Below are 24081 nucleotides of genomic sequence, written 5' to 3' on the forward strand. Positions count from 1 at the left end.
GGAGTTGTGGTACATTGTTCTACTGTGCAGAGACACTTGCACAAATATGGCCTTCATGGTAGAGTCAATCAGAAGAAAACCTCTCCTGTGTCCTCACCATAAAATTCAGAGTCATAAGTACGTAAAAGAACATCTAAACAAGTCTGATGCAATTTTGAAAAATGTCCTGTGGATTGAACTCTGTGACCACAATGATCACAGGTATGTGTGGAGACAAAAGGCACAAATTCGAAGGAAAAGAACATCTCACCAGCCATTAATCATGGGGTGATACGGCGCCTGCTCCATACTCCCCTCCAGTCACCGCTCACACAGGGTTAATGCCAGCGGTAACGGACCACATTATGCACTCCGTTACCGCTGCAATTAACCCTGTGTGTCCCCAACTTTTTACTATTGATGTTGCCTATGCAGCATCAATAGTAAAAAGATATAATGTTAAAAATAATAAAAAAAAACCTGCTATTCTCACCATCCGTTGTCCGCCGAGCCGCGCGCGGCCTCCGCCATCTTCCGTTCCCAGAGATGCATTACGAAATTACCCAGAAGACTTAACGGTCTCGCTAGACCGCTAAGTCATCTGGGTAATTTCGCAATGCATCCTGGGAACGGAAGATGGCGGCAGCCGCGTGAGTATCGCCAGAGCTTCGCTGGATCCCGGCAGGTGAGTATATAACTATTTTTTATTTTAAATATATATATATTTTTTTTTTAACAGGGATATGGTGCCCACACTGCTGTATACTACGTGGGCTGTGTTAGATACCGCGTGGCTGGGCAATATACTACCTGGTCAGTGTTCGACACTGCGTGGGCTGTGCTATATTATGTGGCCAGTGTTAGATACTGTGTGGGCAGTGTTATATATTACGTGGCCTGTGTTATATACTGCGTGGGCTGTGTTATATACTGTTTGGCCTGTGTTATATATTGTGTGGCCTGTATTAACGCATCGGGTATTCTACAATATGTATTTATATAGCAGCCATAGTATATAGCACAGGCCACGTATTTGTCTGCTATATACATGGCTCCTATATACTACGTCACCTGTGCTATATACTATGTGGCTGCTATATACATACATAAATACATATTCTAGAATACCCGATGCGTTAGAATCGGGCCACCATCTAGTATATATAATATACCGTATATAGTCGAGTATAAGCCGACCCGAGTTTAAGCAGAGACCCCTAATTTTGCCACAAAAAACTGGGAAAACTTAATGACTCAAGTATAAGCCTAGGGTGGAAAATGCAGCAGCTACCGGTGAATTTTAAAAATAAAAATAGATACCAATAAAAGTAAAATTAATTGAGACATCAGTAGGTTAAGTGTTTTTGAATATCCATATTGAATCAGGAGCCCCATATAATGCTCCATAAAGTTTATGATGGCCCCATAAGATGCTCCATAGACACATTTGCAATTTAATGCTGCACAAATATTGATCATGGCCCCATTAAGACACTTGCCCCATATAATGCTGCACAAACGTTATGGCCCCATAAGATGCTCCATACAGACACTTGGCCCATTTGCTGTTGCTGCAATAAAAAAAAAAAAAAAAAATCACATACTCACCTCTCCGTCGCTCAGGCCCCCGGCACTTTCAATATTCACCTGCTCCTCGTTCCGGCGCCGCTCCATCTTCGGCGTCTTCTGCACTGACGTTCAGGCAGAGGGCGCGCACTAACCACGTCACCGGGCCCTCTGACCTGAGCATCACTGCAGAAGACAGAGCGGCGCCCAGAACGAGGAGCAGGTGAATAACGCGCAGCGCTCCCCTCCCCGTTATGCTCACCTGCTCCTGGCGCTGTCCCTGCATGTCTGTTCCCTGGCGTCGGCAGCTTCTTCCTGTACTGAGCGGTCACCGTTAACGCTCATTACAGTAATGAATATGCGGCTCCACCTCTATGGGAGGTGGAGCCGCATATTCATTACTGTAATGAGTGGTACCATGTGACCACTCAGTACAGGAAGAAGCTGTCAGTGCCGGAGAAAAGACATGCAAGGACCGCACCAGGAGCAGGTGAGCATAACTAGACAGCCCCCGCTCCCGTGCTGACCCCGGGTATGACTCGAGTATAAGCCGAAAGGGGGACTTTCAGCCCCCCAAAAAATGGGCTGAAAATCTCGGCTTATACTCGAGTATATACGGTATACATTAAATATTATATTAAATATATTATTGTATATACTAAATATATAGATTAAAATACATATATATTTTTTATTTTCCCATGTGTCATCTGTAACTTTAGGCCTTTTAGGGATCATTTAATCTTCAACTTACTTAAATGTTTACAATAACAGTAATTTTAACCAGGGGTGCACAAACTTTTACATGCCACTGTAATATCTTAATTTGAATCTAAAGTTTGGTTGCTGAAGGTCTTAATAGTTTTCTTATCCGTAAGCATGGTTTTTTGTTATTTTTATAATAGAAAACTTCTGAATATCTTTTCAGCCAATTGTAAGCATTAGTACTCAGCTGAATAGGGGATGTGATTGTAATATCACGACTGCTACTTAGAATTAAAAGGTCAATGGTTGGTTGCTGCTGTTTCTATCTGAAAAAGTTAGATCAACTCCGAAATGCGTTGTCAAACTTAAATCTTTCACTGTATTTCGAATTATTGATCATTTGGAGGCGACAATGGCCTTTTGCTTCCAATTTCTTACATTTTGACTGGCTCCAGTTTCTCAGTGTAATGATTTTATGAATACCGCACAGTTGCTCAGGGGTTAGCAATGTAGTTTTACAGCGCTGAGGTCCTGGGTTAAAAAAAAAAAAAAAAAAAAAAAATCACACAAGGACATCTGCAAGGAGTTAATAAGTTCTTTGGTTTTGTAGGTTTCGTATAAGTATCGCGGTTTCCTCTCACACTCTAAAGACATATCAGATTTAGATTGTGAGCCCCAGTGGGGACAGTGATGTGTGCAGTGCTGGCGATTAATGGTGCTATGCAGGCGAGTAAAAGAAATAAGGTAAAAGATGAACAAAGCTGTGAGCTCCAGAGGGGACATTTCAGCCTCATTGCCTACAAACTAAACAAGGCTCTTTTCTTTTTTTTGTGAAGAAAATAATTTTCTCCAAGAATCCTGGTCACATCTGAACTCGGGTAACTATAATTTGGGTGTTTGTGAGATCGAGACTAATTTTAACTAAAATATAATTTGCTCATCCGAAAAAGAACAGGTTTCTTATAAATGTGAACTCTAAAAAGTTAGGATTTATTTGTAAAATATTTCCAAGCATAGATCACAGCGGCTTCTCTACCGTGTGACTTTTTTGATGCTTTCTAAGACCTGAATCATCTGTAAAGCATTTCCCACATAGTGAACATGAATACGGTTTCTCCTTATGACGTGTTTCATGTTTAACAAGACTTTGTTTACCTGTAAAACATTTCCCACAAAATGAACATGAATACGGCTTCTCTCCTGTGTGTGTTCTCTCATGACTAAGAAGACTCGATTTAACTATGAAACCTTTTCCACATACTGAGCAGGAATAAGGCTTCTCTCCAGTGTGTGTTCTCTCATGTACAATAAGAGTTGTTTTGTTTGTAAAGCATTTTCCACATTCTGAACATGAATATGGTTTCTCTCCTGAATGAACTCTATTGTGCGAAACAAGATTTGCCTTCCCTTTAAAAGACTTCCCACACAGTGGACATGAATACGGTTTTTCTCCAGTGTGAATTTTCCGATGAATGACAAGATTTGATTTTGTTTTAAAACATTTCCCACATTCAGTACATGAATACGGCTTCTCTCCTGTATGTGTTCTCGCATGCGCAACAACGTTTGAATTATATTTAAAACGTCTTCCACATATTGAACATGGAAACGGCTTTTCTCCTGTGTGGCTTCTCTCATGTATACCAAGACTAATTCTATCTTTAAAGCTCATCCCACATTCTGAACATGAATATGGTTTCTCTCCTGTATGAATTCTTTCATGTGACGCAAGACTTGTTCTATCTTTATAGCACTTTCCACATTCAGAACATGAATATGGCTTCTCTCCTGTGTGAATTTTCTGATGTGCGACCAGATTAACTTTACTTATAAAACATTTACCACATTCGGAACATGAAAACGGTCTTTCTCCTGTGTGAATTTTCTGATGAGCGACCAGATTAAACTTACTTACAAAACATTTCCCACATTCAGAACATGAATACGGCTTCTCTCCTGTGTGAGTTCTCTCATGTTTAACTAGATTATATTTCGTTATAAAACATTTCCCACATACTGAGCATGGAAATGGCTTTTCCCCTGTGTGGTATCTCTCATGTATAACAAGATTGGTTCTTTTTGTAAAGCTCTTTCCACATTCGGCACAAGAATAAAGATTCTCGCCTGTGTGAATTTTCTGATGACTAACAAGATTTGATTTTGTTGTAAAAAATTTCCCACAATCAGAACATGAATGTGACTTCTCTCCTGTGTGACTTTTCTTGTGTGTAAGAAGTTGCGATTTTTCTGGAAAGTACCTTCCACATTTTGAGCAGGTGTACTCTTTCTTCCTTGGGAGAGTTCTTGCAGTCTGTGATTGAGCAGAACGTTCATTATTAGAGGACTTTTTTGTACCGTGAAGACCTGAGGAGGGCTGCATGATATCTTCATCTTCTACTTTATAATTTCCTGATAACACAAAAGTTTTCCTGTGAATTTCTACTGGGGGATTCTGTTAAGATTAAAAGATATAATTTGTCAAATCTGTCTAAATCATAAAATAGACAATCGTATAAGCAATTGCGTGAAGGGGATTATCTATTATTGGACAACCTCATTTATTTCAAATATATGTGGTGTAAAATTAAAACATAAAAAATGGATATTTACCTGCCGAAACAACGCTGCACCTCCACTGTGAGCCATGTTATCCCTTGCCAGTTGTCACGCTCACGCCCTGACTGGTGGGCGTGAGCTCGGGGGGTTTGTGGCCCCACTGTGCCACAAACCAGACTACCCTGGAAGGGGCGTGACTATGACAGCTGCCTGGGTTTTCACTTGAGCCTCTGATGGTGAGGACAGGCTTGTGCAGCAGGCAGCTGCCAGGTGCTACTCCAGGGTGGTGTCTGGCTGTGGCTGCTGATCCCACTTGGGAGACAGGAACACCAGGATTGGTGCGGGCATTAGGCAGGACTGGCAGAAGAGCACGGCTGGAACACAGACGAGTAGGCTGGCACGGCTGAGACAGGGCTGGCAGAGACACGGCGGAGAACTCAGGGCTGGCAGAGACACGGCAGGAAACAGGACTGGCTAGGACATCAGGAACACAGGACTGGAAGGCAGGGCAGGAACGGCAGGACTGGCAGGAACACAGGATTGGGAGGCACTGCAGAGAACACAGGACTGGAAGGCAGGGCAGGACTGGCAGGAACACAGGATACACAGGACTGGTTGATGTGGTGTATGAATCAGGCTGCACTCAGATGACACCTGAGTGCAGTCCTATTGTGAGTGTGATGAAGGAACAGGTAGAGACCTGTACACACAGAAGATGCAGGTACGGAAACAAGCCAGAAGGAAAAGAGAATGAAGGAACAGGTAGGGACCTGTTCACACAGGAGGTGCAGGAAAGGAAACAAGCAGAAAGGAATGAGGTATGAAGAAACAGGTAGGGACCTGTTCACACAGGAGGACCAAGTAAGTCTATAGGTCGGTGCAGCCATTTCCCCAAAAAGACTATTGCCACGTGTTCGCCATGTCGGGTTTCTGGGAAAGAACTTCTATACGCCTTTACAGCTTCCTTAGGTCCAGGACATCACGACACAAAACGTTACAGTAAAGTAACACCATGGTGGAAGCCACCTTAACTAACGGCAGAGTTCTCCATGTTCATCATTACCTACCTGCGGAGTCATCATCAGAAATTCCTTCTTTCCCTTCGTTCATACTCGGTGGATCAATCATCATCTCATCGGCTTCTTCTTTAATCTCCACTTTAATAATAGTCAGATCTTCCTCCTGATACACCAGGTGTAACACGTCAGTACAATATGGCAGAAATATGGAGAAATCTAACAGATCAGCGTAAGTGTATTGGAAGAGGGCTGGAAATGTGTGTTGTCAAACTTTTCTTTAAAGCATTTGTTTCCAGCCGGGAATAACTTACCACCTCGACCTCATTGGGACAATATTTAAGAGATTGAAAAAAATGGACATCCATGTATCCAAACCGGGGAAACATTTTACCCCATCGATGACTGAAAACTTCCTACCGCCTGTGCAAAAGTGGTTTCCCTTAGGCTGGTTTCACATTTGCGTTTTTTTGCCGCTACGTTTTAGCGCAAAAAAAAACCACATGCGTTTTTTTCCCTATACTTCACATTAAAAACGCATGCGTTTTTTTGCATGCGTTTTGCCGCCGCATGCGTCTTTTGTATGCATGCGTTGTGTTGCAGAAATGCAACATGCAGTAATTTTTAGCGGCGTTTTTTTGTGGCAAAAAAACTTATTGCTGTCTATGTAAATGCATGCGTTTTTAAGCATGTGTTTGGTTGCGTTAAAAACGCATGCATTTTTATAAAAAAAAAAAAACAAGAAAACACACTGATAAGCCACTCTACACCATAAAATTGATAAAGGGATCCTACCCCTAACCCTTGGGATCCTAACCCTAAGGATTAGGGTTAGGATCCCTTAGGGTTAGGGTTAAGATCCCTTAGGGTTAGGGCAAGGGTTAGGGGTAGGGTTAAGATCCCTTAGGGTTAGGGTAAGGGTTAGGATTCCTAGGGTTACTAGGGATCCAAACCCTAACCCTAACTATTTCTGTTCATAGTGGCTTTTCTTGTTGATTTTGATGATTGGCAGCTGTCACACACTTCTCATCATGCGTTTAAAAAATGCAAACGCATGAAAAAACGCATGTAAACGCGTCAAAACGCCGCGTTTGTAATAAAACATGCAAAAACGCATGCGTCTAAAAAACGCAGCGTTTTACCGCGTTTATATGCGTTTTTTTTCACCACATGCGTTTGCGTTTAAAACGCTGCGTTTTTAAACGCAAATGTGAAACCAGCCTTAGAAAGATTTTTCTCGACATTATGAAAGAATGACACAAACTATTGCATTTTTCTTCCTAATATAACATACTGTACTGTGCAGATGTGTAAAAATGCTGCACAGTAAGAAAAAAAAGCCCATACTTAGAAGTGTTTGTATTTTATTGAAAAAAAAATAAACTATTACCGGTAAGTTAATGAACAAAAGTGAGATATAAATGCCCTCGGTATTTTAAGACCGCCAGTCTTCATCGGTTCTTCTCATCGCCTGCACACAGTTTCTGAAGGAACTCCGCAGGAGAGCCATCCCCGGATCTTTTGTGTATGAGGCTTGTGCGGATCCTTCGGTCTTTTCAGATGATCCCAAACAGACCGGATAATGTGACATCAGAGCTCTGTGGGGCCGGATCATCACTTACAGGATTCGTTTTTCTTTACATAGGAAGATTCTTCTTAATTATATTGCCTTGATGTTCTTGGTCGTTGTCCGGCTGCAGACTGAACTTGGACCCAACCAGATGCCTCCATGATGGTATTGCATGATGGACACCAAGAAATTGGCCATGCTCAGGAAAATAAAACACATTGGTCGGCCAAAGAACCATTCAAAATCAGAAGATGTCCGGCAATTCCATGTGCAATTGGGGAGTCCCATCTTCTATTTGGAGAAGTTGTCTTCAGGGAAGAATTGCAGATAAAAAGTCCAAATCTTCTACATGGCAACAAGGCTGAGTGACGCAACTCTGCACAAAAACATAGGCACTGGGGAGCCGAAAAATGACAGCAGGTACCCTTGACCAAAGCATCAAAATATCAATTCAGTTGTTGCAGAAGTCAGTATGTTCCCGAAGGGTGGCACATGAACGAGGGTCAGCAGGAGAAGGGACGCAGGTGGAAAGTCCTGCAAGCTTGTGGGCTGCTTTTCAGCAAATGGAGTTGGGAATTTCTTCAAAATTTAGTTTTTTTCAATCCAGACAGATACATTCCCATCATGTAATATCATCAAGGAGGCATTCGATTGGCTCAAAATGTATTCTGCAGCCGCATAACGACCCCAAACATCCAGCCAATATAATTAAGAATGAGGAGACTTAGAAGTTATCATCCGGCTGCACAGAGTTCTGATCTCACATCATCCAGGCTGTCTGGGGTCACATGAAGAGACAAGGTCGAAGCTCAGATGGTCTTTGTCTAAGGGCATTTTCGTCTTTTGCTACAGGAGTTTAACATGGACGGACTTCAATCAATCCATCGCCTCTTCCGCTGATAGCAGACTTGCCTTTCTAGGACTCCGAAAGGAAAACTAACTGGACCTTTCTTTAAATGGCCTCGTTCGGTTTACGAGTTTTAGGACAGTGTCCACAACTCGCGAGACGTCCAGGATATTTGGCTTTTGGGCGAAATTTCAGGATGATCCTAAAATGGACTCCAACCTTTTCAGGTGAACTGAATGTGACAGTCTCTAAACGTTTGATGTCCAACTGCACAATGTTTCAGTACCTTTTTTGCACAACAAGGAGCTTAACGGCAAAATTCACAACAGCTGTTTGATCCATGAATCTCGGGGTTCAATTAGAATTGGCATTAAACAGTCCTCATCATGCAGGTCACATGTTGACATCATGACACCAAGATGACACTTAATTGATGAACAAGACCTACCTCACATTGTGAGGCTTCAGGTAGGATGTTCTCGGAGATAAGTAGACGCTAAGCTTAGAGTGTCATCAGAAGGGTGCAACAAGGATACAGAGACTGGGATAGTCACAGAAAGGCAGAGAAGTGGACGTCCTCTGCTACATCCCACACGGATAGTCGCTTCATTGTGAACAATGTCCGGGCACAACTCCAGGCCCATGTAAGGGAGGAGAGAGGCGCCCAAGTGTCACATCAGACAATTCAAAACAGTTTACATCAGCGTGGTCTGTGTGCTAGATGTCCTGCAAGGTACCGGACTACACCACCAGGCACAGGCGTCAACTAGGCTGGATGAGGGACCAGTGGGCCTCAGTGCTGTTCACTGATGAAAAAGTCGATTTACGCTGAGCAGAAACGATGGTCACCAAGGATGATTGAGACATCAAGTAGAGCGCTATGCACAGCCGCTGTTGTCTCCAGATGAGCCTTTGATGGCGTTACAGCGTGGGAAGAGGAGTCTAGTCAATACAGAACTGCCTTACACTTTGCGAATAACTTGAATAATATTAGTCCAGTCATTGTGCCTCAGCATGAGCAACGCAGGCCTAATTTCATCTTCATGGACGACAATACTACAGCTCATCGAGGTCCCATCATTAGGGAATGGCTGCTGGAGAATGGGGGACCTCACATGGAGTGGCCTGCTCTTTCACCGGACCTGAATCCCATAGAAAACCTATGGGGGATCAGCCGAGTCGCTGTGTAGAGGTTCAGAACTCTGTAACCCAGAACCTCAATGACCTGAGGGCCGCCCTTCAAGAAAAGTAGGATGCCATGCCTCCGCAGGCAATAACGTCACTTGTTAACAGCATGAGATGTCGTTGTCAAGCTGTTATTGATGCTCAAGGCCACAAGACATTATTGAGTTGGGTTTTTTTTAGGCGGGCATGTGTGGGCTGGAACAGGACAGTGAGGCTATTGGCGAAGTAAACGCAAATCACCAAAGGTCACAGCCGGCCATAGGCCAGGGCATGAGGTGGAGGAATACATCAAGCCTAGTGGCAGAGACAGCAGATCAACGCAAGATGGAAAGACAAGATCAAGACGTGATGGCAAGCCAAACTCGAGGCCGCTGCCACCACATCAACAAAACATAAGCCTATAGGCCAAACACAAAAGATGAGGCAGTAGGTACTGGAGGCACCATATCTACATTTCTCAAAGCTCATGTCACTATTCCAGTGCCTGGGAAAACAAGGTGTAAAGATGTGAAACCAGAATATGTTACACCTTAGGTTCCTCATGTACATCGTTACTCTGAAGACAGCTATACACTCTGTTGGCCGCTTCATCAAGTCGGCACCGGTAATGGCTGCCAACAGTCCTGAAGTTGTTCGCAGAGGTGCTCAGCCCTTGTCGGCTGCTTTGCCTTCACTCATCATTCAACTCATCCCAAAACATCTTCATTGGGTTTTGGTCCGGTGACTGAAGGCCGTGTCATCTGATGCAGCCTCCATCCCTCTCCGTCTTGGTCACTCAGCACTCTCATTGCCCGGAGGCATTTTGGGTCATTGTCCTGTTTCACAAATGGCGGTCTCATGGAGTGCAAACTGGATGGCACGTCGATCACTGCAGAATGCTGTAGTAACCATGCCGGGGAAGTGTGCCCAGAACTTGTGATAAATCACCTACAGCAGCTATGGGGAATCTTTTTTCCTGCCAAGGGCCATTTGTTATGATAGGCAATTCAGTACCACAATGGACATAGCGGTCAGAGCACATACAGTGATCTGACAATAACCCAAAATCATAGAACGAGCTCTGAGACGTGGGAACTCTGCAGACCGCAATCCCTAATCCTCTCCAAACAACACTAGAGGCAGCCGTGGATTGCGCCTAACTCTGCCTATGCAACTCGACACAGCCTGAGAAACTAACTAGCCTGAAGATAGAAAATAAGCCTACCTTGCCTCAGAGAAATACCCCAAAGGAAAAGGCAGCCCCCACATATAATGACTGTGAGTAAGATGAAAAGACAAACGTAGGGATGAAATAGATTCAGCAAAGTGAGGCCCGACTTTCTTAACAGAGCGAGGATAGGAAAGATAACTTTGCGGTCTACACAAAACCCTAAAGGAAACCACGCAAAGGGGGCAAAAAGACCCTCTGTACCGAACTAACGGCACGGAGGTACACCCTTTGCGTCCCAGAGCTTCCAGCAAAACAATTAGACAAGCTGGACAGAAAAAATAGCAAACAAATAGCAAAGAAGAACTTAGCTATGCAGAGCAGCAGGCCACAGGAATGATCCAGGGAAAAACAAGTCCAACACTGGAACATTGACAGGAAGCATGGATCAAAGCATTAGGTGGAGTTAAGTAGAGAAGCACCTAACGACCTCACCACATCACCTGAGGTAGGAAACTCAGAAGCCGCAATACCACTTTCCTCCACCAACAGAAGCTCACAGAATCAGCCGAAGTACCACTTGTGACCACAGGAGGGAGCTCTGCCACAGAATTCACAACAGTACCCCCCCCTTGAGGAGGGGTCACCGAACCCTCACCAGACCCCCAGGCCGACCAGGATGAGCCACATGAAAGGCACGAACAAGATCGGGAGCATGGACATCAGAGGCAAAGACCCAGGAATTATCTTCCTGAGCATAACCCTTCCACTTAACCAGATACTGGAGTTTCCGCCTTGAAACACGAGAATCCAAAATCTTCTCCACAATATACTCCAACTCCCCCTCCACCAAAACCGGGGCAGGAGGGTCAACAGATGGAACCATAGGTGCCACGTATCTCCGCAACAATGACCTATGGAATACATTATGTATGGAAAAGGAATCTGGAAGGGTCAGACGAAAAGACACAGGATTAAGAACCTCAGAAATCCTATACGGACCAATGAAACGAGGTTTAAACTTAGGAGAGGAAACCTTCATAGGAATATGACGAGAAGATAACCAAACCAGATCCCCAACACGAAGTTGGGGACCCACACAGCGTCTGCGATTAGCAAAACGTTGAGCCCTCTCCTGGGACAAGGTCAAATTGTCCACTACATGAGTCCAAATCTGCTGCAACCTGTCCACCACAGTATCCACACCAGGACAGTCCGAAGACTCAACCTGTCCTGAAGAGAAACGAGGATGGAACCCAGAGTTGCAGAAAAATGGCGAAACCAAGGTAGCCGAGCTGACCCAATTATTAAGGGCGAACTCAGCCAAAGGCAAAAAGGACACCCAGTCATCCGGATCAGCAGAAACAAAACATCTCAGATATGTTTCCAAGGTCTGATTGAATCGTTCGGTCTGGCCATTAGTCTGAGGATGGAAAGCCGAGGAAAAAGACAAGTCAATGCCCATCCTACCACAAAAGGCTCGCCAAAACCTCGAAACAAACTGGGAACCTCTGTCAGAAACGATGTTCTCTGGAATACCATGTAAACGAACCACATGCTGGAAGAACAATGGCACCAAATCAGAGGAGGAAGGCAATTTAGACAAGGGTACCAGATGGACCATCTTAGAAAAGCGATCACAGACCACCCAAATGACTGACATCTTTTGAGAAACGGGAAGATCTGAAATAAAATCCATAGAGATATGTGTCCAAGGTCTCTTCGGGACCGGCAAGGGCAAAAGCAACCCACTGGCACGAGAACAGCAGGGCTTAGCCCGAGCACAAATCCCACAGGACTGCACAAAAGTACGCACATCCCGCGACAGAGATGGCCACCAAAAGGATCTAGCCACTAACTCTCTGGTACCAAAGATTCCAGGATGACCAGCCAACACCGAACAATGAACCTCAGAGATAACTTTATTCGTCCACCTATCAGGGACAAACAGTTTCTCCGCTGGGCAACGATCAGGTTTATTAGCCTGAAATTTTTGCAGCACCCGCCGCAAATCAGGGGAGATGGCAGACACAATTACTCCCTCTTTGAGAATACCCGCCGGCTCAGACAAACCCGGAGAGTCGGGCACAAAACTCCTAGACAGGGCATCCGCCTTCACATTTTTAGAGCCCGGAAGGTACGAAATCACAAAGTCAAAACGGGCAAAAAACAGCGACCAACGAGCCTGTCTAGGATTCAACCGCTTGGCAGACTCGAGATAAGTCAAGTTCTTATGATCAGTCAATACCACCACGCGATGCTTAGCTCCTTCAAGCCAATGACACCACTCCTCGAATGCCCACTTCATGGCCAGCAACTCTCGGTTGCCCACATCATAATTTCGCTCAGCAGGCGAAAACTTCCTGGAAAAAAAAGCGCATGGTTTCATCACTGAGCAATCAGAACCTCTCTGCGACAAAACAGCCCCTGCTCCAATCTCAGAAGCATCAACCTCGACCTGGAACGCAAGAAAAACATCTGGTTGACACAACACAGGGGCAGAAGAAAAACGACGCTTCAACTCTTGAAAAGCTTCCACAGCAGCAGAAGACCAATTGACCACATCAGCACCCTTCTTGGTCAAATCGGTCAACGGTTTAGCAATACTAGAAAAATTGCAGATGAAGCGACGATAAAAATTAGCAAAGCCCAGGAACTTTTGCAGACTTTTCAGAGATGTCGGCTGAGTCCAATCATGGATGGCTTGGACCTTAACAGGGTCCATCTCGATAGTAGAAGGGGAAAAGATGAACCCCAAAAATGAAACCTTCTGAACACCAAAGAGACACTTTGATCCCTTCACAAACAAAGAATTAGCACGCAGGACCTGAAAAACCGTTCTGACCTGCTTCACATGAGACTCCCAATCATCCGAGAAGATCAAAATGTCATCCAAGTACACAATCAGGAATTTATCCAGGTACTCTCGGAAGATGTCATGCATAAAGGACTGAAACACAGATGGAGCATTGGCAAGTCCGAACGGCATCACTAGATACTCAAAATGACCCTCGGGCGTATTAAATGCAGTTTTCCATTCATCTCCTCGCCTGATTCGCACCAGATTATACGCACCACGAAGATCTATCTTGGTGAACCAACTAGCCCCCTTAATCCGAGCAAACAAATCAGATAACAATGGCAAGGGGTACTGAAATTTAACAGTGATCTTATTAAGAAGGCGGTAATCTATACAAGGTCTCAGCGAACCATCCTTCTTGGCTACAAAAAAGAACCCTGCTCCTAATGGCGACGATGACGGGCGAATATGCCCCTTCTCCAGGGATTCCTTCACATAACTGCGCATAGCGGTATGCTCAGGCACGGATAAATTAAACAGTCGACCTTTTGGGAATTTACTACCAGGAATCAAATTGATAGCACAATCACAATCCCTGTGCGGAGGTAGGGTATCGGACTTAGGCTCATCAAATACATCCCGGTAATCAGACAAGAACTCTGGGACCTCAGAAGGGGTGATGACGAAATTGACAGAAATGGGACATCACCATGTACCCCCTGACAACCCCAGCTGGACACCGACATGGATTTCCAATCTAATACTGGATTATGGACTTGTAGCCATGGCAACCCCAACACGACCACATCATGCAGATTATGAAACACCAGAAAGCGAATAACCTCCTGATGAGCAGGAGCCATGCACATGGTCAGCTGGGCCCAGTATTGAGGTTTATTCTTGGCCAAAGGCGTAGCATCAATTCCTCTCAATGGAATAGGACACTGCAAGGGCTCCAAGAAAAACCCACAACGCTTAGCATATTCCAAGTCCATCAAATTCAGGGCAGCGCCTGAATCCACAAATGCCGTGACAGAATACGATGACAAAGAGCAGATCAAGGTAACGGACAGAAGAAATTTTGACTGTACCGTACCAATGGTGGCAGACCTAGCGGACCGCTTAGTGCGCTTAGGACAATCAGAGATAGCATGAGTGGAATCACCACAGTAGAAACACAGCCCATTCAGACGTCTGTGTTCTTGCCGTTCAACTCTGGTCAAAGTCCTATCGAACTGCATAGGCTCAGGTTTAATCTCAGGTAATACCGCCAAATGGTGCACAGATTTACGCTCACGCAAGCGTCGACCGATCTGAATGGCCAAAGACATAGATTCATTCAGACCAGCAGGCATAGGAAATCCCACCATGACATCCTTAAGGGCTTCAGAGAGACCCTTTCTGAAAATCGCTGCGAGCGCACATTCATTCCATTGAGTGAGTACGGACCACTTTCTAAATTTCTGACAATATATCTCTATCTCATCCTGACCCTGACACAGAGCCAGCAAATTTTTCTCTGCCTGATCCACTGAATTAGGTTCATCGTACAGCAATCCGAGCGCCAGGAAAAACGCATCAATATTACTTAATGCAGGATCTCCTGGCGCAAGGGAAAATGCCCAGTCTTGAGGGTCGCCACGTAATAAAGAAATAATAATTTTCACTTGTTGAGCTGGGTCACCAGAGGAGCGGGGTTTCAGAGCCAGAAATAGTTTACAATTATTTTTAAAATTCAAAAACTTAGCTCTATCTCCAAAAAACAAATCAGGAATAGGAATTCTTGGTTCTAACATAGGCTTCTGAACCACCAAATCTTGAATCTTTTGTACATTTATAACGAGATTATCCATTGAAGAGCACAGACCCTGAATGTCCATGTCCACACCTGTGTCCAGAATCACCCAAATGTCTAGGGGAAAAAAAAGGCAAAACACAGTGCAAAGAAAAAAAAATGGTCTCAGAACTTCTTTTTTCCCTCTATTGAGAATCATTAGTACTTTTGGCTTCCTGTACTGTTATGAAAGGCAATTCAGTACCACAATGGACATAGCGGTCAGAGCACATACAGTGATCTGACAATAACCCAAAATCATAGAACGAGCTCTGAGACGTGGGAACTCTGCAGACCGCAATCCCTAATCCTCTCCAAACAACACTAGAGGCAGCCGTGGATTGCGCCTAACTCTTCCTATGCAACTCGGCACAGCCTGAGAAACTAGCTAGCCTGAAGATAGAAAATAAGCCTACCTTGCCTCAGAGAAATACCCCAAAGGAAAAGGCAGCCCCCCACATATAATGACTGTGAGTAAGATGAAAAGACAAACGTAGGGATGAAATAGATTCAGCAAAGTGAGGCCCGACTTTCTTAACAGAGCAAGGATAGAAAAGATAACTTTGCGGTCTACACAAAACCCTAAAGAAAACCACGCAAAAGGGGCAAAAAGACCCTCCGTACCGAACTAACGGCACGGAGGTACACCCTTTGCATCCCAGAGCTTCCAGCAAAACAATTAGACAAGCTGGACAGAAAAAATAGCAAACAAATAGCAAAGAAGAACTTAGCTATGCAGAGCAGCAGGCCACAGGAATGATCCAGGGAAAAACAAGTCCAACACTGGAACATTGACAGGAAGCCAGGATCAAAGCATTAGGTGGAGTTAAGTAGAGCAGTACCTAACGACCTCACCAGATCACCTGAGGGAGGAAACTCAGAAGCCGCAGTACACTTTCCTCCACCAACAGAAACTCACAGAGAGAATCAGCCGAAGTACCACTTGTGACCACAGGAGGGAGCTCTGCCACAGAATTCACAACAGCCATTTGCATATTTTAACCATCTTTTGGGTACTATACAAATTACGAACAAACTCAGCCCACAAAGTACATCCTTACTCTGGCACTGGTCTAAGAACTAGTAAAAGAAAAAACAAGCTGTAGCAAGGACATTATCTTTCTTTTGCATGCGCCTCAGCGCTCAGTAGTGAACATTGTGCGCATGCTCACAGGGCAAGAACAAGTGACTGGGCCAGCAGATATCAAAATAAGCTGCTAGCCCAAGTACTGAGGTCCCCAGGGATCTGCGGTTCCCCCAACCCTGACCTAGAGTGTCACCAGCAAAGCTCCCTCAACCATCACACGCCTCCCTGCCAGGCCTTATATTGGCACCACACATGAAACAATAAGCGCACCTTTTATGCGTCTTACAAAGATATGGCGGCTGGTACCAAAAATGTTAGAGCAACAATACAGATTTCCACTGCTCTAATGCAACAAAAGGACAGGACAAGTCTCTTTTTATTCCTCAGTAGTGTTTTCTGTGCAGCAATTCATCCACAAAAGGGTGGCTTTATTGATGTCTATGCATAATGTTTGAGGGCCATTATCTGAGGGGCGAACAGTTTGCGGTTTCTGAGGTTGGTAACTGATGAACTTATCCTCTGCAGCAGATGTAATTTCTTTCCTGGGTAAGTCTTCATGAGAGAGACAGTTTGCTCATAGCAATTGATAGTTTCCATGACTTTAGTTGAGGATACCTTTAAGGTTCTAGCCTGCACTATGAATACCATTGCTGGAAAGAAAGTAGGTGTTAGCCCTACCGGTAATTGGTTTTCCAGGAGTTTATCATCACAGCATCATCAGGAGGTTGTCATTCATATCTTTGATAGGGACAGGAACACACAAGAGGTCAAGAGGCCCCTTCCTCCACCACCCACATTGATTTTTCAAGTACCACATCAGGATGGATGCAACTCTATTTTATTCTATTTTCCTTCTACATACATTAACGTCACATATTAGGCTGGTTTCACACCAGCATTCGGCAGGGCTGCGGATGAAAGCCTTCTTCCTCCGTTAAGACCCAACCACTGCCGCACCTCTTCCTTCAGCTCCGCCTACATCTGCATGCTTCCCTTATCTTTAACACTAGGTACGCAGGGACGTACGATGTATGCGGATGCCTCCGCATGCGTCGTTTTGGCGCTGCACCGACCGCAAAAAAATACAACATGTTGCGTTTGACACAGTTCAGCGCATCGTCAAAAAGACGCATGTGGAGGCATCGGCATACATCCGCATGGCATTCATACCCAATGTTAAAGACAGGGTATGCAGGACGCATGCAGATGTAGGCGGAGCTGAAGGAAGAGGTGTGGCAGTGGGTGGGGCTTAATGGAAGAAGAAGGCTGCCATCCGCAGCCCTGCCCAACGCAAGTCTGAAACCAGCCTTACATAGGAATTCAAGGGAGGGAATGTAATTGGTGCGGTCATGATGGACTCCTGGAAAACCTATTTTTTCCCCAAAACTGTAAGAACCGATTGGGGTCTATTCGCCAGTCTTTTGTGGATTCCAAGTATTAGAGGGCTACTCTTGACGCCTAGAGAATGAAATGACCCTTCTTGACTATTTTTAAGATCCTGGCAGACAGAAGGCAAGACTACCCCTTGGCTCATACGAAAAGATGTTACTAGTTTTGGTAGGAAAGCAGGATCTAACCTGAGGATAACGCAAGTCATCTAAGATCCTTTAGGTATGGGCTTTTTATGGACAACACCTGTATTTCCCTAATCCATCTGGCCATTGTTATGGCAACCAGGAATGCAGTTTTAAGGGAGAGATTTAATATCTGAATCTTCCAGTTCATAAGATGATCTACATAATACATTTAAGACTGTTTGTCCCATGCAGGGATGTAGGCTTTAGCCGTGGGTCTTATTCTGCCTGTGGCCCTCACGAACCGTTCAATCCATGGATGTCCTGCTCGTGTTTAGTCCATAAATCACTCAGAGCCGAGATCTGCACTTTCAGGATGCTGGGTCTTAGGCCTTTATCAAATCCTACTTAGAGGAACTGTACTACTTTGGGAATATCAGGCCTAGAAAAATTTTTCATTGTCGCCTCAGGATATTGTGCATAGAATTTTCTCCATATTTTTGTAAATATTGCCGATGTTACCGATTTCCTGCTTTTTGTATCGTTGTTATGACAGAGACTGGGACGCCTTGAGACTTCAAGATCTGCTGCTCAGGATCCAGGATCCAACTGTAGGAGATTCACACTGGGATGGTGTATTGGTCCCTGAACCCGTAGATCGCGCCATTCTGGAAGCATGATGGGATCTTTTATTCCCATCCTTCTCAGTAAGGGGAACCAGCTTCTTCTGGGCCAAAATAGTAATAATACGATCACCTTGGCTTGATCCTCCTGTATCTTCCTCAGCACTGCTGGAATTAGGGGAAATGCATATGCCAGGTCCATATTCCATTTTTGAGATAAAGCGTCTACCCTTGTCAGCCTGTCTTCATGATGGGAGAGAAAATGATTTCTGTTTTTGAATTTTTTCCTGTATCGAACAGGTCCACCTTGGGAGAACCCAATCGGTGTATTATGAGCTGGAACTCTTCCCAGTTCAGCTCCCATTCTGACCGCTGAACTGCTTTCCGGCTGGGAATGTCCGCTACCACATTCTGAGACCCATCAGATGTACTGAGGTTACAGTTGGCACCGTTTCCTCTGCCCATAGGAAGATCTTCCGTGCTTCCGCCTGTAGAAGGCTGTGTCTTGGACCCTCATTATGTTTGAGGAAGGCCACTGTTGTAATATTCTCATACAGGATTCTGATGTGCTGGTTTCTTAGACCTGGTCCACATCACTTTAACGTTTCCCAGACTGCCTGAAGCTCTGAGGATGGACGACCCGGGAAGATCTGATTTTTTCCAGATACTCTGTATGAACCGATCCTGCCGCTTGTGTCTGTGGTGACTGACATGAATGGGGACAGTCTCCACATAATCCCCTTCTTCAGGTTAGTTATGGACGTCCACCAGACTAATGACTTTTTTGTAATTGCTGATAATCTGATAATCTTCTCGTCTAGTCCATCAGTCTTCCTATTCCAGGTTATCAGGACCTGATGTTGTAAAATTGACTCCACCGGACCCCTGGTATAGAAGCAGCCATCAGTCCCAAAGTCCTCAGCCTCTTTGATGGAAACCTGGGATCTCCCTCTTAAGGATGTAGCCTTGTGCCTGAGTTCTGTCTCCTCTCTGGCAGGAAGGATATCTGCGCATTTACCGAGTCCAAGAGAATTCCTAGGAAGACCTTCCCTCTTCCTGGAACAAGATCTGATTTTTTTTTCCAGCTTATGATCCTTCCCAAGTTGTTTAATACTAAGATGGTTGATGTTAAACTGGTCCTTAGTTGCTGGGGTGCTCTGTCCAGTATGTGGACAACTTCCCGTTGATGGCAATCAACATTACTATTTTTTCTTTGATCAATGGAACAGTAGATCTTATAGACTCCTTCTTCAATTTCTTCTACTCATTTGTTTAGAGACTTTAGGTTTATTATTGTGCGATAATTCCACCCGGGTTTCTTTACTGAGAACAGACTCGAATAGTATCGCAGAAACCATTCTGACTCTGGTACTGGAACCACTGCTCCCGAATCCACCAACATTTTTACTTCCACCAGTAGCCTTCTTGTGACCTGGGGGGACTGGATAGTCGTTAGCTGGAATCTTCCCTGAGAAATCTGCATAAATTGTAGCCTGCCATTGTCTGACGTATCCATAGGTTCTTGGATAGCTCTGTCCAGGCTGTGAGAAGGTTTTTGGAGTCTTCCCCCCACTCTTTTGGCGTCATTGTCTACCCAAGCTATTTGCTGACCTGGGAAATGTATTCCTTCCTTTATCTCCCTTCGGGTAGCTCCAACTACCGGTCTTCCCTTTACCTTTATATTCCAGTAACTGATGGGCGTGAGGAAACGCCTTTTTCTCGTCCGATGCCCTTCCTGACATGTCATCTAGTACCGAATCCAAACATTCGCAGGCCAAAAAAGGGATGTTACACAAATTGTTTTTAGGGTGACAATCCCCTGACCACGTCTTTAGCCAGACTGCCCGCCTACCCCTGTTGGCGAGTGCCCTCTTCCTTGCGCCAGATCTAATGGACTCTGCTGAGGCATCCGCCATGAATCCTGTTGCCATTTTAAGTAACGGCATAGATTCCAGGATCTCATCTCTGGATTTATTCTTCCTTCCAACTCTTCTATCCAAATCATCATGGATCTTGCCACAAAGATTGATGCTATATTAGCCTTAATTATGGCTGCAGAGGACTCCCATGTTTTTATGAGAAGACCATCTGCCTTTCTTTCCATCGGATCGTTCAGGCATGAATCCTCAAAGTGGATAGCCGTCATCTTTGCTACACTAGCTATAGGCATATCGACTTTAGGGATTTCTTCGCGTAATTTTATCTCCTCAGACTCAAAAGGGTAGACAGGACCTGAAACTCCTGGGAATTGTCAGTCGCTTTTCCACGTCCTCCAGGATCATAGCTTTCATATTACTATTAGCAGGGAATACTCTGTTCATACAGCTCTCAAACCTCCCAACATTTCATCCTGTATTGAGGGGGGCTGGAGTTTATCCCCTCCTTCATAGTATCTGACAGCTGATAGAAGTATGTCATTATCATCCCAAGAGTAATATTTATTTTTCTTTTTGGGTGGAATTGCAACAAATTCTTCCTTTTCCTCCTGTTCAGGGTCAGTGTAACCTGAGAATCCAGTTCAGTGGAGGCTTCTCCCATCTCGGTCTTTTTGCCTGGGAGCCACCCGGGAGGATTGTGGGGTGAGACTAAGTCTGTAACAGAATTTTGAACCTATTATGGTCCTTCTATATTGGCCATAAAAGATGGATGTTCTTCTGTAGCCACCGTGGGAATACACTCTGCACATAGCGGTTTCCCATAGGTGTCCGGCAGTTGAGCATTACACATGGAGCAACGCTTTCTTTTTAAATGCGGATGTCGTCTTGGACTTTTTAGGGGCTTCCTTGTCTTATAAAAGGAAAAAAGGATCGTACTATGAATACACCTCAGGTGGCGGACAGTGTGCGAGAACCCCCCCCCCCCCCCCGGATAACTCTCTCGTACCAGGGGATCAGACCGGCTGGTGGTTTGGCATCCATAGGAACCTCAGCTCCGCTCTGCACATAATTTAAATAGTATTGTCTCACTAGTCTTCCATCTAAATAGTCAAAAAGGTCGACCCCCTTTAAATTTAGCATTCGATGCCTTTATTTCAAATTCCCAGAAGTGTTTTTCACGCTGGAACACACACCGGGCACTAGAGGTCTGCGCATCATCCCTCTGTAACCGGAAATGTTGTTTTCAGTCATCAGCGCACACAGGAGCTGCGCGCAGGGATGGACAGCATGAGCCAATATCCACGCCAGGAGCCACCACCCGACTGTAAAGTCTGAGGGACGCCCTTAGATCAGCAGGGTGTCGGAAGAGGAGAGATGCAAGGACCCCATCCCGATCCTCCTGCAGATGTGAGTACACCTCTTCTGTGTCCGTGGTGGAGGAGGGGTCTTATCCTCTTGTGTGTTCCTGTCCCTATCACGGATATGAAGGACGAGCTTCTGATGGTGTCATCAGGAGGGACGCCCTGGAAATTAACTTTATGCCTTCTGGCAGAGTTTAATGTTTCCGTCATGGGGGTGTCACCCGTGGGGGGATTCAGTCACAATCTAGATTCCTTCTCTGTATTCTTGGGCACGGCTCGCTTCCCGATCACCCAACAAATGAGAAGAACGCTTCTTCATGGGGTGAAATAAACTCTTGGTTTACCCAAAAGCTCCTAGTCCTCATCAGAGCATTGTCCTGTGTAAACAGGAGCTCTGCTGCCGAGAGTAATGGCTGCTTACTCCTACAGAAGGACGGACTAGTGATAATCCGATTGGACAGGCCGACCGCATATTAAATGACCGCCAACCGAAAAACCCGCAACCAATCAATGACCAATAAATGTGGCGCACTGGCAGGAGAAGCGGCAGCCTCAGGTATGAACCTCCTCTTCTTCCTACATGACGCCATCAGTCTCTGTTCTCTTTGTTGTTTCCTTTATGTTTTTCGGTTTTGTGTTAATTTCTTACTAATCTCTGCAACTTTCATATTAAAGTGTAAAACTTTATTACATTTTCTCCTTGTATGTTAAAACTTACAATCCATCACATTTCCCAGAGTCCAAGCCTCATGTCCTGAAACCACCAATAATCTATGAATCTAAGTACGACGACAAAACATCCCCGTACAAATCATAGAGCTCAGCTCCTACCTGATGACTCTCCTCTGCACGGTCCGGGGAACACGGAGGATGGGGACTTCTCTCTGAAGGGCTTCTCCTGGATCCATCTGGGGGAGACACAGACACTAAGTGGTGGAGTCCATGGAGACCCGTCTATCACAGACTTCTCTCATCACCTCCTGTTCCTGGGTTATCGGGGTCTTATAACAACGTAGAGCTTGTAAATGCTGCAGGATCGTACAGGCAGCACCACAGCGAAGGTCAACTCAGAACATGCCGCTGCAGTGATGTACGGGGTGTAATTTACCAGACGACCAATAATCCCATCACTTGAAACATAAGAACAATTCCAGGAATCCTACTACATGGAAGATTCTGCCGGGGGCTCAGGACGTCACCGCCTACAAGTCTCCTCTCACCTGGTGATGTGCGGGGCTGACCGGCCTCCATCACGGCGTCCTCGTAACGATCAGGGCGTCCTCGAGATTCCCACCGACAGCGACGTCCTGTCACCAAATAGAAACCGGACAAAGAGAGCGTCATTACCCAGAATCCTCCACACCGCTGACCTCCCACAGCCCCCATGTATCTCCAGTGCCCCCCACACCGCTGACCTCCCACAGCCTCCATGTATCTCCAGTGCCCCCCACACCGCTGACCTCCCACAGCCCCCATGTATCTCCAGTGCCCCCCACACCGCTGACCTCCCACAGCCTCCATGTATCTCCAGTGCCCCCCACACCGCTGACCTCCCACAGCCCCCATGTATCTCCAGTGCCCCCCACACCGCTGACCTCCCACAGCCTCCATGTATCTCCAGTGCCCCCCACACCGCTGACCTCCCACAGCCTCCATGTATCTCCAGTGCCCCCCACACCACTGACCTCCCACAGCCTCCATGTATCTCCAGTGCCCCCCACACCGCCGACCTCCCACAGCCCCCATGTATCTCCAGTGCCCCCCACACCGCTGACCTCCCACAGCCTCCATGTATCTCCAGTGCCCCCCACACCACTGACCTCCCACAGCCCCCATGTATCTCCAGTGCCCCCCACACCACTGACCTCCCACAGCCCCCATGTATCTCCAGTGCCCCCCACACCACTGACCTCCCACAGCCCCCATGTATCTCCAGTGCCCCCCACACCGCTGACCTCCCACAGCCTCCATGTATCTCCAGTGCCCCCCACACCACTGACCTCCCACAGCCCCCATGTATCTCCAGTGCCCCCCACACCGCTGACCTCCCACAGCCTCCATGTATCTCCAGTGCCCCCCACACCACTGACCTCCCACAGCCCCCATGTATCTCCCGCCATTACCTCTTCTCTTTGTAGACTTTCCCGTCTGATTTTCAGCTTATCATCTAGGAGTGAAGGACCTGTGATGATGTCATCACCATGCGACCAGTCACGTGAGGGGGAGGAGCTTGTGCTGTGAGGAGAAATGATGGAGCGGAGGATTCTCTTCACCCTCAGAGAACAAGGACGTGCTGGGAGTTGTAGTGTTTAGTGTCTTCCTGGGACGTGCTGGGAGTTGTAGTGTTTGGTTCTTTCCTGGGACGTGCTGGGAGTTGTAGTGTTTGGTGCCTTCCTGGGACGTGCTGGGAGTTG

General features: G+C 45.8%; 1 protein-coding gene across 1 annotated transcript; it reads right to left on the minus strand.

The window, feature by feature from the left end:
• Nucleotides 1-1994: 1994 nt before the first annotated feature.
• Nucleotides 1995-23860, minus strand: LOC138643200 (zinc finger protein 84-like). The gene is made up of 5 exons (XM_069732047.1): nucleotides 23791-23860; nucleotides 22888-22974; nucleotides 22499-22575; nucleotides 5874-5988; nucleotides 1995-4659 (listed from the first exon to the last, which is right to left on the minus strand). Exons 2-5 carry the CDS (start codon nucleotides 22916-22918, stop codon nucleotides 3269-3271), a joined length of 1614 nt encoding a protein of 537 aa, XP_069588148.1. The 5' UTR covers nucleotides 22919-22974; nucleotides 23791-23860; the 3' UTR covers nucleotides 1995-3268.
• Nucleotides 23861-24081: the final 221 nt, after the last annotated feature.

The sequence above is a fragment of the Ranitomeya imitator genome, chromosome 6, assembly GCF_032444005.1.
Source record: "Ranitomeya imitator isolate aRanImi1 chromosome 6, aRanImi1.pri, whole genome shotgun sequence".
NCBI lineage: Eukaryota > Metazoa > Chordata > Amphibia > Anura > Dendrobatidae > Ranitomeya > Ranitomeya imitator.